The sequence below is a fragment of the Callithrix jacchus genome, chromosome 2 (genome assembly GCF_049354715.1).
Source record: "Callithrix jacchus isolate 240 chromosome 2, calJac240_pri, whole genome shotgun sequence".
In the NCBI taxonomy this organism is placed as follows: Eukaryota; Metazoa; Chordata; class Mammalia; order Primates; family Cebidae; genus Callithrix; species Callithrix jacchus.
Genome location: NC_133503.1, coordinates 67,338,536 through 67,357,083, shown reverse-complemented (window position 1 = coordinate 67,357,083; position 18,548 = coordinate 67,338,536). Strand labels below are relative to the sequence as shown.

The 18,548-nt window shown below is 42.8% G+C and overlaps 2 protein-coding genes across 5 annotated transcripts in view; both read right to left on the bottom strand.

Annotated features, from left to right (window-relative positions):
- Positions 1 to 18,548, bottom strand: part of LOC144581560 (uncharacterized) — a 102,938-nt gene that overhangs the window by 73,371 nt on the left and 11,019 nt on the right. The window lies entirely within an intron of this gene.
- On the bottom strand, positions 4,858 to 5,991 carry LOC100408115 (cAMP-dependent protein kinase catalytic subunit gamma-like). The gene has a single exon (XM_078365796.1). It carries the CDS (start codon positions 5,960 to 5,962, stop codon positions 4,913 to 4,915), a length of 1,050 nt encoding a protein of 349 aa, XP_078221922.1. The 5' UTR covers positions 5,963 to 5,991; the 3' UTR covers positions 4,858 to 4,912.

Sequence of the window (18,548 nt, the reverse complement as noted above, 5' to 3'; positions counted from 1 at the left end):
GTTGATTTAACTTTAGGGTTACTGCCATTTGATATTAACTGGCTATTTTGTCCTTTTGTTGATAAAAATTCTTCTTTATGTTAATGCTCTTTACTTTTTGGTGTATTTTTAGAAAGGATCATACTGGTTGTTCCTTTCTGTGTATAATGCTTCTTTTAGAAGTTCTTGTAAAGCAGGCCTGGTGGTAATAAAATCTCTGAATACTTGCTTGTTCCTAAAAGATTTTATTTTTCCTTCAAATGTAAAGCTTAAATTGGCAGGATATGAATTTCTGGGCTGAAAGTTTTGTTCTTTAAGTATATTGAATATTGGCCCCCACTCTCTTCTAGCTTGTAGGGTTTCCATTGAGAGATCTGCTGTAAGCCTAATAGGCTTACCTTTATGGGTAACTTGATCTTTCTCTCTGGCTGCCCTTAATATTTTCTCCTTCGTTTCGATCTTGGTGAATCTAACGATTATGTGCCTTGGGGTTGGTCTTCTTGAGGAATATCTTTGTGGTGTTCTCTGTATTGCCTGGGGTTGAATAGTGTCCTGCTTTGCTAAATTAGGAAAATTTTCCTGGATAATGTCCTGGAGAGTATTTTCCAGCTTGACTTCATTCTCTCCGTCACATTCAGGTACACCAATCAAGCGTATATTAGGTCTTTTCACATAGTCCCATATTGCTTGGAGACTTTGCTCATTCCTTTTTATCCTTTTTTCTCTATTCTTGTCTTGTCGTTTTGTTTCATTAAGTTGGTCTTCGACCTCTAATACCCTTTCTTCTGCTTGATCCATTCGGCTGTTTAAGCTTGTACATATTTCACTCAGTTCTCGTGTTGTATTTTTCAACTCCATAAGTTCATTTGTATTCCTCTCTATATTGTCTATTCTTTTCAACATTTCATCGAACCTTTTTTCCAAGTTCTTAGTTTCTTTACATTGGGTTAGAACAAGTTCCTTTAACTCCCAGAAGTTTCTTATCATCCACCTTTTAAAGCCTACTTCAGATAATGGAACACAGTCCTTTTCCATCAGGGCTTGTTCTGTTACTGATGAGTCCTTTTCCATCAGGGCTTGTTCGGTTGCTGATGAGTCCTTTTCCATCAGGGCTTGTTCCGTTGCTGATGGGTTCTGATTTTGAGTATACTCGGCCTTCTTAGGCTGTTTTTTTCCCTTCATTATAGATGAACCGCCTTTCTAATTAGTTTTCTGAGTCGACGTCTGACTTACTGATTCCCAGTGCTGGGATCCGAGCCACCCACTGTGGCAGCCTAAATAGCAGCGGTAAGACTAATGGTGCTCTTCTGCCCGGGAATCTCTGGTCTGGCTTCCCTCTTGAGTCCGCAACAAGCGGCTCTGACTTCCCGGAGCTCCAAACTCTGGTCAGTAGGGGAAGCAGTCCCGTTGGCTCTGCGTGAAGAGCTGCTGCGCCGAGACGCTGGCAAAACCTCTGCGGCGGCCACAAGAGTCACGCTGGCAACCCGTGGGGCTCCTCCACTGGGAATCGGCTAATCGGTGAGTGACGAAAATTCGTCTAAAGATGTGGCGTCGTCTCGTTCTCTGAGCTTTCACTGGGAGCTACAATCCTGAGCTGTTAGTGGTCGGCCATCTTGAATCGACTCCCCTCTGACAATTTCTATGTCTCAAATCAGGCAGTCCAGAAGTTGCAATATTTCTATTATGTAATCTGTAGATTCAGAGCTGCTAATGAATGTGTAACATGGGTCTGGTTTGAAGGTTTTCTCTCATTTTCCTGAATCCTTGGTAGCTTTTTGGACTTGTTTTTAATTGACAAATGCTAATTTATATATTTACTGTGTACAACAGGATTTGATGGCTGCATACAATGACTGAATCAGTCCATTTAACATATGCATTATCTCACATACTTTTTTGTGGTGAGAGATTCAAATCTCTCAATTTGAATTTGAAGAGATTTCCCAAACTCTTTCTCATCTACTATGCCATTTTAGCCTCACAATGGCCTTGTGCATTGGAACTTGTAACTACCCTTAACTTATGAACAAGAAAAGCAAGGCTGGGAGAGAGAGAGAGGCTGTCACCCACAGCACATCAGAGGCTACATTGTGATGCATTCTGGCTCCAAAGCCAGCGAAAACCTACACTCTGCCACCTGCATAAAGACTTGTCTGGGAAAGATACCTCCAAAGGTTATCTTGAAGTGGTCAAGGAAGTATGCTCTACATTTGAAGAGTGCTGTTTGATGTGCTTCTAATTTCATGTGTTGCATTCATTCCTGTTCATTTAGTCATTTGTCTTTGGTTTATTCATTAAATAAATACCCCAGACACGTGCCCAACTCCTGTTGATATATAGAAAACAAACAATTCCTAGGGCACATTCCAAGTCGGTGCTTAGTAATCTCCTCTCCTGACTCAGAATTCAACCTTAACACCAGCTCTATCCCCTCCCTTCCCTATCCCCAGCTCACTGCTGTCCCAAGTGAGGACTCACTAGTTGAGCCAATCCTTGGCCAGTGTGGTGTTTTAGTGAGTCTGATCTCCCCACCACCAGGTTGAAGAGTGGCTTTGCATTGGATCTATGAGTTGGAGGTTAAGTTAAAGCCTATGTATCAGAAACAAGGAGTAAAGAAGATGCAAGGAAGGAAACTAGCATGTAACCTGCAAAGGCCTGAGCCACAGAGGACCTCACAGAAAGTTCATCGCGGCTGCAGTGTGGGATTCATGCAGGGGATGAGGCTGCAGCAGGGGCTGGTTCAGATGATGGAGACCCCCAGGTTTTCCACTGCACATAAAATCAAACTCCACTCCATTCCCTGCCTGGGTTCCTAACCTCCTCTCTCACTGCTCACTCCCCTCCTGCAGGCCCACTTTGAGCTCGTCAGGCTCCTTTCATCTTTGGGGCCTTTGTATATCCTCAGTTTAGACCCCTCCCACTCCCCATCTTACCTCACCTAGTTAATAGATTCACCAGAAACATCTTCTTGAATGTGACATCAAAGGCCTTGATGTCTTCTTTCACAATGGGTATCCCAGGTTTCAATTATCTGTTTAGGTGTCTGATTACAGTTTAATGTCCTTCTCCCCCTATTAGGATGTAAGCTCTTTCATGAAAGAGAAGTTTGGGTCTGTCAGTTCACTGCTGTGTCCCTCATGCCTTGCACAGTGCTCAGTACCTAGTGGATGTGCAAATATTTGGTGGATAAGTGGATGGATAGATGGATGGTTGGATGGGTAGATGGGTGGATGGGTGGGTGAGTGGATGGATGGGTGGATAGATGGATGGATGAATGGATTAATGGATGAATAGATGGGTGGATGGGTGGATGAATAGATGGATGGGTGGGTGGGTGGATGGATGGATGGATGAATGGATGAATGGATGGATGGATGGATGGATGGGTGGATGAATGGGACTGGGGACATTCATCTTTTTTATCTCTGACTCCATCTGTGATCCCTTGGCTGCAAACTGAATGTCGTGTCCTTCTCAAATTTCCGTGCTGAAGTGCTAATCCCCAGTGGATAGTATTTTGAGGTTAGGCCTTTGGGAGGTGATTACATCAGGAGGATGAAGCCCTCATGCACGGAATTAGTGCCCTTACTTTAAAAAGACAAGAGAGAGATAATCTCTCTCTTCACCACATGAGGATAAAGCAAAGATCTCTCCATCTGCAAACCAGAAAGAATGCCCTCACCAAAAACCAAATCACATGTCATCTTGATTTTTGACTTCTCAGCCTCTAGAACTGCAAGAAATAAATGCATGTTGTGTAATTCACCCAGTCTCTAGTATTTATATTATAGTAACCTGGATTGACTAAAATACCCTCTGAATACAGGATATTTTAGAAAGGCAGGGAAGTTTCTGCATCATGAGACAATATGCACCACATACAATTATGGTCAAAACTGCAATCCCAAAACATATGGTTTTTTATTCAAAAATATTTATTGGGCACCTGTAACATGTCAGGCATCATAGTACGGGAGGTAAAGAATTAAATACAATCACTGCTATTCAGCATGGTACTGAGAGTTTCAGCCAGAATATTCAGGAAAGAGAAAGAAATAAATAGGAAAAAAAAAAAGAAGTCAAATTATCTGTCTTTATGGATGATATGACTCATTATATGCCAAGAAACTGGGTGACCTAGGAAAAATGGAAACATTCCTGAACTTGTATAATTCTTCTAAATGGATAAAGAAGAAGTAGAAAACCTGAATAGACCAATAACAAGTAAGGATATGAATCAGTAATAAAATGTCTTCTATTGGTGGCAAGGTTAGTGCCTGATGGCTTTAGTACTGAATTCTACTACATTTAAGGAAGGATCCATGCCAATTCTCCTCAAACCACTTATGAAAATTAGTGAGAAGGGAATACTTCTAGACTCATTTAAGAGGCCCTCATTATCCTGATACACAAACCAGAAAAGGGCAGAACAACCAATAAAACGTAAGAAAACTACATACCAATATTATTTTTTGTTTTACTTTACTGTTTTTAATTGTTTTTATTTTTTTTTATTTTTAATTTTAGCAAGCAGCGCACTGAACATGGCACTAAACCTCTCTCCTTCCCTAAGCGTGAATCCCTCTTTCCACACCCTGTTCCTGGATACACCAGCAAGACCTGGCCTGAATAGAGCTGAGAAACTAAAACAGGTAGAAGTGGGCTGGGGCAAGGGGCACTCTGCGGGAGGAGGAAGGGAGAAGCACAGAGGGCCCAGGAAGGCATAGGGGGTGAGGGAGCAGCTGGTGTTTCTGTCCCTCTAAATATCTGGGCTTCCTGCTACCGCAACCCTAGAGGGTGGGGTGGGGGGTGAAACTAGATGTAAGGAACTTTGGTGCCCTCTGGCTGTTCAGTCCAACCCTGCCACCCACCCACCCACCCAAGAGAAAAAAATAAGAAAGAAAAGAAAACCCACAGGGGCACAAGCACACCCCTAAAACTGAGAAAACTCGTTGGCATACTTCTCGTTGATGGAGATCCGGATCTCTTCCTCCTCGTAGTTGTCAAAGTTACTGGCATCCCCAGGGCCTGCGAACTTCGGGATGAAGGGAGCTTCCACCTGTTTCTCATAGATGGCGATCCAATTGGTTGTGGCGAACCACTTGTGGTTCTTGATGTCGCCGACCCCGTTCCGGAGGTTCCCGAAGCGCTTGGAGAGGTCCACCTGCAGCAGGTTCCGCAGCAGGTTCTTGAGGTCAGAGCTGACATGGGAGGGGAACCGCACCTTCCCGGAGAGGATGTTTTGGAAGACGGAATTCCGCTGGTCGGCGTAGAAGGGCGGGAAGCCCACGGCCATCTCATAGATGAGCACCCCCAGGGTCCACCAGTCCACGGCCTTGCTGTAGCCTTTGTTCAGGATGATCTCGGGGGCCAGGTACTCTGGGGTCCCGCACAGGGTCCAAGTGCGGCCCCTCACGCGCTTGGCGAAACCGAAGTCGGTCACCCGCAGGTAGCCCTGCTGGTCGATGACGATGTTCTCGGGCTTCAGGTCGCGGTGGATGAGGTCGAGCGAGTGCAAGTACTGGAAGGCCAGGACGATCTGGGCGGCATAGAAACAGGCATGGGGCTCTGTGAACCTTCCGACGCGCTGTAGGTGGGAGAACATGTCCCCACCCGGCACGTACTCCATCACCAGGTACAGGTTGGAGTTGTCCCTGAAGGAGAAATGGAGCTTGACGAGGAACGGAAAGTCGATCGCCTGCAGGATGCGCTTCTCGTTCAGGACGTGCTGGACCTGTTTCAGTCTCACCACCTTCTCCTTGTTGAGGATCTTCATGGCATAGTGGCTGCCGCTCTCCCGGTGACTCACCAGGACCACCCGCCCGAAGGAGCCGATGCCCAGCGTCTTGAGCAGTTTAAACTGATCCAAGCGGGCGGTGTTCTGAACCGGGCGTTCCCATCTACGGAGGAAATCTTCTTTGGCTCCGGCTATGAACTCTTTCACGACCTTCTGCTCGGTGTCCTTGGCGGGCACGTTGCCCATGGCGGTTATGGCGGCGGCGGCGGGGTTCTGGTGACAGCGTCGGCGGACTAATGGCGGCGGGGGTCTCGCGACAACGGCAGTCTCGCGGCGCCGGCGGTGGCGCCCCCTGGAGCTGGCTGCAAAGGCCTGAGCCACGGACAACCTCACAGAAAGTTCAACGAGGCTGCAGTGTGGGATTCACGCAGGGGATGAGGCTGCAGCAGGGGCTGGTTCAGATGATGGAGACCCCCAGGTTTTCCACTGCACGTAAAATCAAAGTCCACTCCATTCTCTGCCTGGATTCCTAACCTCCTCTCCCATTGCTCTCTTCCCTCCTGCAGGCCCACTTTGAGCTCGTCAGGCTCCTTTCATCTTTGGGGCCTTTGTATATCCTCAGTTTAGACCCCTCCCACTCCCCATCTTACCTCACCTAGTTAATAGATTCACCAGAAACATCTTCTTGAATGTGACATCAAAGGCCTTGATGTCTTCTTTCACAACAGGTATCCCAGGTTTCAATTATCTGTTTAGGCGTCTGATTACAGTTTAATGTCCTTCTCCCCCTATTAGGATGTAAGCTCTTTCATGAAAGAGAAGTTTGGGTCTGTCAGTTCACTGCTGTATCCCTCATGCCTTTCACAGTGCTCAGTACCTAGTGGATGAGCAAATATTTGGTGGATAAATGGATGGAAAAAATGGATGGATGGATGGATGAATGGATAGATGGGTAGATGGGTGGATGGGTGGGTGGATGAATGGATGGATGGATGGATGGATTAATGGATGGATAGATGGGTGGATGAGTGGATGGGTGGCTGGATAGATGGATGGGTGGGTGGGTGGATGGATGGATGGGTGGATGGATGGGTGGGTTGGTGGATGGATAGATGATGGATGGATGGACGGGTGGACGGATGGACAGATGGAAGGGTGGATGGATGGAAGGGAGGACGGATGGATGGGTGGATGGATGGATGGATGAATGGATGGATGAGTGGGTGGGTGGGTAGATGGATGGGCAGGTGGATGGATGGGTGGATAGGTGGACGGATGGATGGGTGGATGGATGGATGGGTGGGTGGATGGATGGATGAATGGATGGTTGGGTGGATGGATGGATGGATGAATGGATGGATGGGTGGACTGATGGACAGATGGAAGGGTGGATGGATGGAAGGGAGGATGGATGGATGGGTGGACGGGTGGATGGATAGATGAATAGATGGATGGATGGATAGGTGGGTGGGTGGGTGGATGGATGGGCAGGTGGATGGATGGGTGGATGGATGGGCAGGTGGATGGATGGGTGGATGGGTGGACAGGCGGAAAAGCGCACGGTGAAAATGCCAGACTTTTATTGAAGTATGAATTACTAGCTGTAATACGGGAAAATGCTTTCAAAGGGAAAACTCTCTTTTGCCTGCTAACTTTAAAGCCACCAGAAACCAGGGAGATTTTGTGCTTCCGTTTGTCTGCAGTTGGGTCTTTGGCTTTACAAATCCGCCACCTAGTGGCTAACGTGTGTATTGTGCAAGGGAAGAGATGAGCCACCTAGCAAGAGTGGTGTTGGGGATCAAGGGACAGTGCTTTGAAGGAGCCCTTCTTGCTGCCCGAATCTCCCCCACCCAGTCTGCACCAAGGATCTTTAATCCTCGCAATTATTATATCTTCTTGGAAAGTACTTATTAACATGGAAATAGATTCCTTTAAAACAAGTGGAGTTTAGGAAATTATCATCATCTAAATTACTCATGATTAACCTACAATAATCCTTAAGTGCTGACTTAAGGATTTTTGTACGTGGCATCTGTTAGTATCCCAAGGGGTAATTCTAAGCATAAGAGCTAAGCGTGTCACCTTAGAGTCAAAATCATTGATCATTGGAACGTTCATTATTTTTTAAATATGCAAATATATTACCTCTGCTTTATTTGCTAGATAACAAAGTGCACTGTGTGACCCTGGGAGCCCTGCCATGGCCATCTCCTTCCTGTCTCACAGCCTCTCCTCTCTGCCATCTGGGCTATGAGAAGATAGAGGGGAATGAGGCAGGCAAGAAGAACAAAGGAGCTGGAGAACCATGCAGGATTTAGAGTCGGGGAGGCTCAGGTGTGGATTCCAGCACCATCACTTCTTACCTGTTACCTTAGGCAGATCATTTAACTTTGCTGAGATTGATTTTTCTCATATGTATAAAATGAGGACTGATAGCATCAGATTTAATGCTGTTTTCATCCCAAATATTGATCTATACTTCAAGCACCACATCCTCTAGAATCCATGTTTCTTTCCTGGAAAGTTTCTTTCATGGAACGTTTCTTTCCTGGAAAGTTTCCTGGTGCTTTCTTTCCTGGAAAGGATGTAAATGACCTCTTCAAGGATAACTACAAACCACTGCTCAATGAAATAAGAGAGGACACAAACAGATGGAGAAACATTCCCTGCTCATGGTTAGGAAGAATGAATATCGTGAAAATGATCATACTGCCCAGAGTAATCTATAGATTCAACACTATCCCCATCAAGCTACCAATGACCTTCTTCATAGAACTGGAAAAAACACTTTAAACTTCATATGGAATTACAGAAGACCCCTCATAGCCAGAACAATCCTAAGCAAAAAGAACAAAGCCGGAGGCGTCACACTGCCAGACTTCAAAATGGTACAAGGCTGCAGTAATCAAAACAACATGGTACTGGTACCAAAACAGAGACATAGACCAATGGAACAGAACAGAGATCCCAGAAGAAACACCACACATCTGCAACCATCTGATCTTTGACAAACCCGGCAAAAACAAGCAATGGGGAAAGGACTCCATGTTTAATAAATGGTGTTGGGAAAACTGGCTAGCCAAGTACAGAAAACAGAAACTGGACACCTACCTGTCACCTTGCACTAAAATTAACTCCAGATGGATCAAAGATTTAAACATAAACATAACACCGTAAAAACACTAGAAGAAAATGTAAGCAAAACCATCCAGAACATAGGCATAGGCAAGGACTTCATGACTAAAACATCAAAAGCAATGGCAATAAAAGCCAAGATAGACAAATGGGATCTAATTAAACTCCAGAGCTTCTGTACAGCAAAAGAAACCATCATTAGAGTGAATAGGCAACCAACAGAATGGGAAAAGATTTTTGCAATCTACCCATTTGATAAAGGGCTAATATCCAGAATCTGCAAAGAACTGAAACAGATATACAAGAAAAAAACAACCCCATTCAAAAGTGGGCAAAGAATATGAACAGACACTTTTCAAAAGAAGACATATAGAGACCAACAAACATATGAAAAAATCCTCATCACTGGTCATTAGAGAAATGCAAATCAAAACCACATTGAGATATCATCTTATGCCAGTTAGAATGGCAATCATTAAAAAATCTGGAGACAACAGATGCTGGAGAGGATACAGAGAAATAGGAACTCTTACACAGTTGGTGGGAGTGTAAATTAGTTCAACCATTGTGGAAGACAGTGTGGTGATTTCTCAAGGATTTAGAAATAGAAATTCCGGGGGGAGGACTCAAGATGGCGCTGTGAGAACAACCCAGGATTGGAGCTCTCGTTGTGTCCGTGGAGAGGTGAGTCTGAGCTGCATTTCCAGACTGATCTTTGTTGCCCATGGAACGGGGAAATTCCCAAGTGAAGTGGAGACGCGGGACGCCAGGCAGAACCTCCGCCTGGCGAAGCTGGCAGCCAGGGTGGTGGCGGCTGGCCTTACCCAGCGCTCCCCACAGGGCGTGCTTGTCCGGGTGCCCCATTGAACTGGCAACCAGAGATGTGAGAGGGCTAGACTTGAGACTGAGCTAGACTTGGACAGTGGGCCAGCCCAGGGGATTGCAGGGACAGAGTGTTAGGGGTGGCCCAGTGGGACGAACAAACAAGCCCCGTGCAGACTGCCCGAGATGCTCTGAGGGGGAGGGGCATCCACCATTACCGAGGCAACCCGTCCCAACTGAGATACACGCCCATTGCTGGCACAGCCTGCCGTTGTCGAGGCAACCCACGACAACAGAGAGACTCCGCCGCAGGGCATGGCGGAGAACACAGCAGAACAGCAGAGCCAGGTCGAGCCTCACAACAGGAGGGCGGAGCCTCGGCAGGGAAACAGTGGCTAGTCTGCGTCCTAGCTGGGCAGGACCTCAATGGACATCCAAAAATAAAGCCCAAACCCCTCAACACAGAGCATTTGAGAAAAAAAAAAAGGGTTTTTTTAATGAGCTCTGTTGCAGCAGAATCAAACATAGCAGCCTAACAGCCCTGAATGAACAACAGAGCTCACAGCTCAGCAATTAAGCTCCTATAAAGCACAAACTGTCTCCTCAAGCAGCTCCCTGACCCCTCTACATCCAAAAGACTGACAATAGGCAGGCATCATCCTGGGACAAAGATAGCAGAAAAAGAAACTGGTAGCATCCCTCGCTGTGCCACAGCTGCTAGAGGTGCACCCCAGACAAGCAGGGTCTGGAGCAGACCTCAGCACTCGTACAGTGAAGGGGCTAGACTGGTAGAAGGAAAACCAAGCAACAGAAATACTTCATCATCAACATTCTGGGTGTCCACTCAGAGACCCAATCGAAAAGTCAGCAACTATGCAGACGACCAGCGGACAAATCCACAAAGATGGGAAGAAACCAGCACAAAAAGAGGAAAACACCCGAAACCAGAACACCTCGCCTCCTAGAAAGGACCAAAACTCCTCACCAGCGAGGTAAAAAAGCTGGACAGAGAATGACTGTGACGAAATGACGGAATTAGACTTCAGAAAATGGATAATGAGAATCTTTTGTGTGCTAAAAGATCATGTACTAAATCAATGCAAAGAAACAAGAACCTTGAAAAAAGGTATGAAAAAAGATTCGAGGAAATGATAACAAGAATGGATAACTTAAGGAGGAATATGAATGAATTAAAGGAGCTGTAAAACACAATACGAGAACTTCGCGAAGCAAACACAAGTTTCAATAGCTGAATTGACCAAGCAGAAGAAAGAATATCTGAAGTCGAAGACCAACTCAATGAAATAAAACAAGAAACCAAGATTAGAGAAAAAAGCGCAAAAAGGAATGAACAAAGTCTCCAAGAAATGTGGAACTATGTGAAAAGACCTAACCTACGTTTGATAGGTTTACGAGAAGGGGACGAAGAGAATGAATCCAAGCTGGAAAATACTCTTCAGGACATCATCCAGGAAAATTTCCCCCACCTAGCAAGACAGGCCAACACTCAAATGCAGGAAATACAGAGAACACCACAAAGATATTCCGCAAGAAGAGCAACCCCAAGGCACATAATCGTCAGATTCAACAGGGTTCAAATAAAGGAGAGAATACTAAGGGCAGCCAGAGAGAAAGGTCGGGTCACCCACAAAGGGAAGCCCATCAGACTGACTGCAGATCTCTCGGCAGAAACACTACAAGCCAGAAGAGAGTGGGGGCCAATATTCAACATTCTTAAAGAAAAGAACTTTCAACCCAGAATTTCATATCCAGCCAAACTGAGCTTCAGAAGTGAAGGAAAAATAAAATCCTTTGCGAACAAGCAAGTACTCAGAGATTTTGTCACCACCAGGCCTGCTTTACAAGAGCTCCTAAAAGAGGCACTACACATAAAAGCATCAACCAGTACCAGCCATTCCAAAATCACACTGAATGCTAAAGAGCATCAACATAATGAAGAATCTACAACAACTAAGAGGCAAAACAGCCACTTAGCATCAAAATGGCAGTATCAAATTCACACATAACAATATTAACCCTAAATGTAAATGGACTAAATGCACCAATCAAAAGACACAGACTGGCAAATAGGATAAAAATCCAAAACCCATCAGTGTGCTGTATCCAGGAAACCCATCTCACATGCAAGGATACACAAAGGCTCAAAATAAAGGGATGGGGGAAGATTTACCAAGCTAATGGAAAGCAAAAAAAAGCAGGAGTTGCAATTCTGATCTCTGATAAAATAGACTTTAAAGCAACAAAGATCAAAAGAGACAAAGATGGCCATTACATAATGGTAAAAGGATCGATACAACAAGAAGAGCTAACGATCCTAAACATATATGGACCCAATGCAGGAGCACCCAGATACATAAGGCATGTTCTTAATGACTTACAAAAGGACTTAGACTCCCACACAATAATAGTGGGAGACTTTAACACTCCACTGTCAATACTAGACAGATCAACCAGACAGAAAATCAACAAGGATATGCAGGGCTTGAACTCAGACCTGGAGCAAGCAAACCTGATAGACATTTACAGAACTCTCCACCCCAAATCCACAGAATACACATTCTTCTCAGCACCACATCACACCTACTCTAAAATTGACCACATAATTGGAAGTAAAGCACTGCTCAGCAAATGCAAAACAACTGAAATCATAACAAACAGCCTCTCAGACCATAGTGCAATCAAGTTAGAACTCAGAATTCAGAAACCGACCCAGAACTGGACAGCTTCATGGAAACTGAACAACTGGCTCTTGAATGTTGACTGGGTAAACAATGAAATGAAGGCAGAAATAAAGAAGTTCTTCGAAACCAATGAGAACGAAGACACAACATGCCAGGATCTCTGGGACACATTTAAAGCAGTCTCTAGAGGAAAGTATATAGCAATAAGTGCCCATATGAGGAGAATGGAGAGATCCAAAATTGACACCCTATCGTCAAAACTGAAAGAGCTAGAGGAGCAAGATCAAAAAAACTCAAAACCCAGCAGAAGACAAGAAATAACTAAGATCAGAGCTGAGCTGAAGGAGATTGAGACACGAAAAACCCTTCAAAAAATCAATAAATCCAAGAGCTGGTTTTTTTGAAAAGATCAACAAAATAGACAGACCACTAGCCAGATTGATTAAAAATAAAAGAGAGAACAACCAAATAGATGCAATAAAAAATGATAAAGGGGAAATCACCACAGATTCCACAGAAATTCAAACAACTCTATGCGCATAAACTAGTAAACCTGGAAGAAATGGATAAATTCCTGGACTCCTGTGTCCTCCCAAGCCTAAACCAGGAGGAAGCTGAAACTATGAATAGACCAATAACAAGGTCTGAAGTTGAGGCAGCAATTAAGAGCCTAGCACACAAAAAAAGCCCAGGTCCAGACGGGTTCACAGCCGAATTCTACCAGACACACAAGGAGGAGCTGGTACCATACCTTCTAAAACTATTTCAAACAATCCAAAAAGAGGGAATCCTTCCCAAATCATTTTATGAGACCAACATCATTCTGATACCAAAACCCGGCAGAGACCCAACGAGAAAAGAAAACTTCAGGCCAATATCCATGATGAACATAGATGCAAAAATCTTCAATAAAATATTGGCAAGCCGATTGCTACAGCAAATCAAAAAACTTATTCACCATGATCAAGTAGGATTCATCCCAGGGATGCAAGGCTGGTTCAACATACACAAGTCTATCAACGTAATTCAACACATAAACAGAACCAAAAACAAAAACCACATGATTATCTCAATTGATGCAGAGAAGGCATTTGACAAAATTCAATAGCCCTTTATGCTAAAAACCCTCAATAAATTCGGTATCGATGGAACGTATCTCAACGTAATAAAAGCTATTTATGACAAACCAACAGCCAATATCATACTGAATGGGCAAAAACTGGAAGCATGCCCTTTGAAATCTGGCACTAGACAAGGATGCCCTCTTTCACCACTCCTATTCAATATAGTACTGGAAGTTCTAGCCAGAGCAATCAGGCAAGAAAAAGAAATAAAGGGTATTCAAATAGGAAAGGTGGAAGCCAAATTGTCTCTATTTGCAGACGACATGATAGTATACCTAGAAGACCCCATCGCCTCAGCCCAAAAACTCCTGAAACTGATAAACAACTTCAGCAAAGTCTCAGGATATAAAATCAATGTGCAAAAATCACAAGCATTTGTCTACACCAATAACAGACTTAAAGAAAGCCAAATCAAGAACGAACTGCCATTCACAATTGCTACAAAAAGAATAAAATACCTTGGAATACAACTCACAAGGAACGTAAGAGACCTCTTCATGGAGAACTACAAACCACTGCTCAACGAAATCATAGAGGACACAAACAGATGGAGAAACATTCCATGTTCATGGTTAGGAAGAATTAATATCGTGAAAATGGCTATACGGCCCAAAGTAATTTACAGAATCAACGCTATCCCCATCAAGCTACCATTGACTTTCTTCACAGAACCGGAAAAAACCACCATGAATTTCATATGGAACCAAAAGAGAGCCCACATAGCCAAGTCAATTCTAAGCAAAAAGAACACAGCAGGGGGCATCACACTACCGGATTTCAAAGTATACTACAAGGCTACAGTAATCAAAACAGCATGGTACTGGTACCAAAACAGAGATATAGACCAATGGAACAAAACAGAGGCACCGGAGTCAACACAACATACATACAACTATACAATCTTTGATAAACCTGACAAAAACAAGCAATGGGGAAAGGTTTCCATGTTTAACAAATGGTGTTGGGAAAACTGGCTAGCCATGTGCAGAAAGCAGAAACTGGACCCCTTCCTGACACCGTACACTAAAATTAACTCCAGATGGATTAAAGACTTAAACATAAGACCTGGCATCATAAAAACCCTAGAAGGAAATCTAGGCAAAACCATCCAGGACATAGGAGTAGGCCAGGACTTCATGAACAAAACACCAAAAGCATTGGCAACAAAAGCCAAAATAGACAAATGGGACCTAATGAAACTCCACAGCTTCTGCACGGCAAAAGAAACAGTCACTAGAGTGGATCGGCAACCAACAGAATGGGAAAAAATTTTCGCAGTCTACCCATCTGACAAAGGGCTGATATCCAGAATTTACAAAGAACTCAAACAGATTTACAGGAAAAAAACAAGCAAGCCCATTCAAAAGTGGGCAAAGGATATGAACAGACACTTTACGAAAGAAGACATATATGAGGCCAACAATCATATGAAAAAATGCTCATTGTCACTGGTCATCAGAGAGATGGAAATCAAAACCACATTGAGATACCATCTCACGCCAGTTAGAATGGCGATCATTAAAAAATCTGGAGACAACAGATGCTGGAGAGGATGTGGAGAAAAAGGAACACTTCTACACTGTTGGTGGGAGTGTAAATTAGTTCAACCATTGTGGAAGACAGTGTGGCGATTCCTCAAGGCCTTAGAAATAGAAATTCCATTTGACCCAGCAATCCCATTACTGGGTATATATCCAAAAGACTATAAATCGTTCTACTATAAGGACACATGTACACGAATGTTCATTGCAGCACTGTTTACAATAGCAAAGACCTGGAATCAACCCAAATGCCCATTGATAATAGACTGGATTGGAAAAATGTGGCACATATACACCATGGAATATTATGCAGCAATCAGAAATGATGAGTTTGTGTCGTTTGTAGGGACATGGATGAATCTGGAGAACATCATCCTCAGCAAACTGACAGAAGAACAGAAAATGAAACACCGCATATTCTCACTCATAGGTGGGTGATGAAAAATGAGAACACATGGACACAGAAAGGGGAGTACTAAACACTGGGGTCTATTGGGGGGAAAAGGGGAGGGCCAGTGGGAGGGGGAGGTGGGGAGGGATAGCCTGGGGAGAAATACCAAATGTGGGTGAAGGGGAGAAGAAAAGCAAAGCACACTGCCATGTGTGTACCTTCGCAACTCTCTTGCATGCTCTGCTCATGTACCCCAAAACCTAAAATCCAATAAGAAATTTAAAAAAAAAAAAAAAGAAAGAAATAGAAATTCCATTTGACCCAGCAATCCCATTACTGGGTAAATACCCAAAGAGCTACAAGTCGTTCTACTATAAAGACACATGTACATGTATGTTCATTGCAGCCCTGTGTACAATAGGAAAGACCTGGAACCAACCCAAATGCCCATTAAAGGTAACTGGACAAAGAAAATGCAGTACATATACACCATGGAATACTATGCAGCCATAAATAACGATGAGTTCATGTCCTTTGCAGGGACTTGGATGAATCTGGAAACCATCATTCTCAGCAAACTGACACAAGAACAGAAAGCCAAACACCGTATGTTCTCACTCAGAGGTGGGTGTTGAACAACGAGAACACGTGGACTCAGGGAGAGGAGTATCACATACTGCAGGTAGTTGAAGGGTGGTAAGGGAGAGGCAGCAGGGGGCGGGGAGGGAAGGTAGGGTGGGGAGGGAAAACATGGGGAGAAATGCCAGATATAGTATGCACCTAAAGTAAAATAAATAAATTTTAAAAAAAGATTTCTATTACCTTGAATGTGGTGTATGTTAATGATTGTTCTGTGTAAGCTTCAATAAAATAAGTATTCTGATATTTTTTAGTGGAATATCCTGTAAATGTCAATTAGATAAAGCTGACTGATAGTGCTGTTTAACTATATCCTTACTGATTTTCTGTCTGCTTGGGCCAGAAGTTACTGACCGAGAAACTTCAGTAAACGAATATAAGTGAATTTACAGATTTCTCTGTTTGGTCCTTTCAGCTTTTGCCTCATGTATTTTGATGTTTGTTATTAGGTGCATACATATTTAGAATTATGATGTATTTTTGGAGAGCTCACCCCTTCGTCATTATGTAATCCCCCTCTTTATCCCTAGTAGTTTTCCTTGTTCGGAAGTTTGGTTTGTCTGAAATTAATATAGCTATTTCAGCTTTCTTTCGATTAGTGTTAACATCATGTAACGCCCTTTTACTTTTAACGTATATAAGTTTTATATTTAAAATGAAATTCTTATAGACAATTTGGTTGGGTAACTTTTTACCCACTCTGACAATCTCTGTCATTTAACTGATGTTTTTAGTTTATTCACACTTAATTATTGGTATATTATATTAATACATATCACGCTTATAATTGCATCTATTCATTGCATTTGTTTGTTATTTCTTTTTCTGCCTTCTCTAGTCTTAATTTAGCATTTTATATAATACGTCTTTATGTTCTTTTCTTTTATATCAATTAGATTATTTTAAACGTTTTGTTAATGATTGCCCTAGAGTCCCCAGCATAATATTTTATTAGTCTATATGTAACAACCCTATTCTGCTTCATGGGTAATGAAGACATAACAGATTACTTCCAATTTCTCCCTTTCATCTCTTGTGATGTTGCTGCCACATGTATTACTCAGCAGTATGAGATAGTCACTCAATATATCATTACTTTCATTTTAAATTTATCTTTGCAGTAACATGGATGGAGCTGGAGAGCATTATCCTAAGTGAATTAACACAGAAACAGAAAACCAAGTACTCCATGTTCTCACTTGTAAGTGGGAGCTAAACACTGAGTATACGCGGACACCAAGAAGGAAATAATAGGCACCAGGCCTTCTTGAGGGTGAAGGAGGGGAGAAGGGTGAGAACTAAAAACCACCTGTCAGGTACTGTGCTGATTACCTGGGTGACAAAATTATCTGTATGTCAACCCCCTGACACACAATTTATCCATGTAACAAACCTGCACATGTACCCCCAAACCAAAGATAAAAGTTGGAAAAAAATTACCTATTAGATAAATTAAGAATAAGAGAAATAAAAAATATTTTATGTTACCTATTTGTATTCTTTTCTCAGTCCTCTTCACTCTGTAGTCTAAGTTTCTGACTGTCATTTTCCTTCTCCCTGAAGAACTCGTATTCACATTCCCTGAGGGTCAAGCCTACTACTGCTGATAACCCACTATTTTTGTTTGTCTATGAAAGTATATATATTTTTGGTCTTGGAAGGATAATTTTACTGGGTATAGATTTCTAAATGGGTGTTTCTTTCTCACTTTCTTTCTTTCTTTGTTTCCTTTTTTTTTATTTTGACACTTTAAATTCTTCACTCTCTTCTTGCCTGGATATGTTCTCAAGAAAAGCCTGCTATAATCATTACATCAATAATATTGAAAGTGAAGTATTTAAAGGGTAGAGTGTTTCTCTTCTTGCTTCTTTCAAGATTTTTCTCTCTGTTTTCAATTTTCTGCGGCATGAATATTATATGTTTAGATATATATATTTGTGTTTGTGTTTATGTATGTACGTATGTATGTTTACGTATTTATGTACCATATGGTAGGTTTGTTGTAAGAATTAAACAGGATAATGCTCTTCAATCGTTAGCAAGACTTTTTACTTGGGGCTCCTCAGTAACAGCAGCTGCTACTGCCACTACTCCTCTGCACAGAGAGAGATTGCAACAAATAAATGAAGCAGCAAACCCAGGGGAAGGAGGTCACCTGATTTTTAGAGTTGCTACTCTAAATTATTAGACATTAATGGATACAAATGTCCAATGTTTAACAAAAAAAATCATAAGGCACACAAAAAAACTCAGAAAAATATCTGGCCCATTGAAAGAGAAAAAAGATAACCCGCTGATACTGTTCCTGAGAAAGACCTGATGGTAGCTCTACCAAGGAAGACTTTAAAACAACTGTCTTAAAGATGCTTCCTTCAGCTAAAGAAAGATGCGGCGGGAGTCAGTAAAATTATGTATGAATAAATTGGAAATATCAGTGAAGAGATAGGAAACATAAAAGGAAACCTGAAAGCAATTCTT

Bases quoted from the DNA above. Each gene is read 5' to 3' on its own strand.
- LOC100408115 (XM_078365796.1), bottom strand. From the start codon at position 5,962: ATGGGCAACGTGCCCGCCAAGGACACCGAGCAGAAGGTCGTGAAAGAG.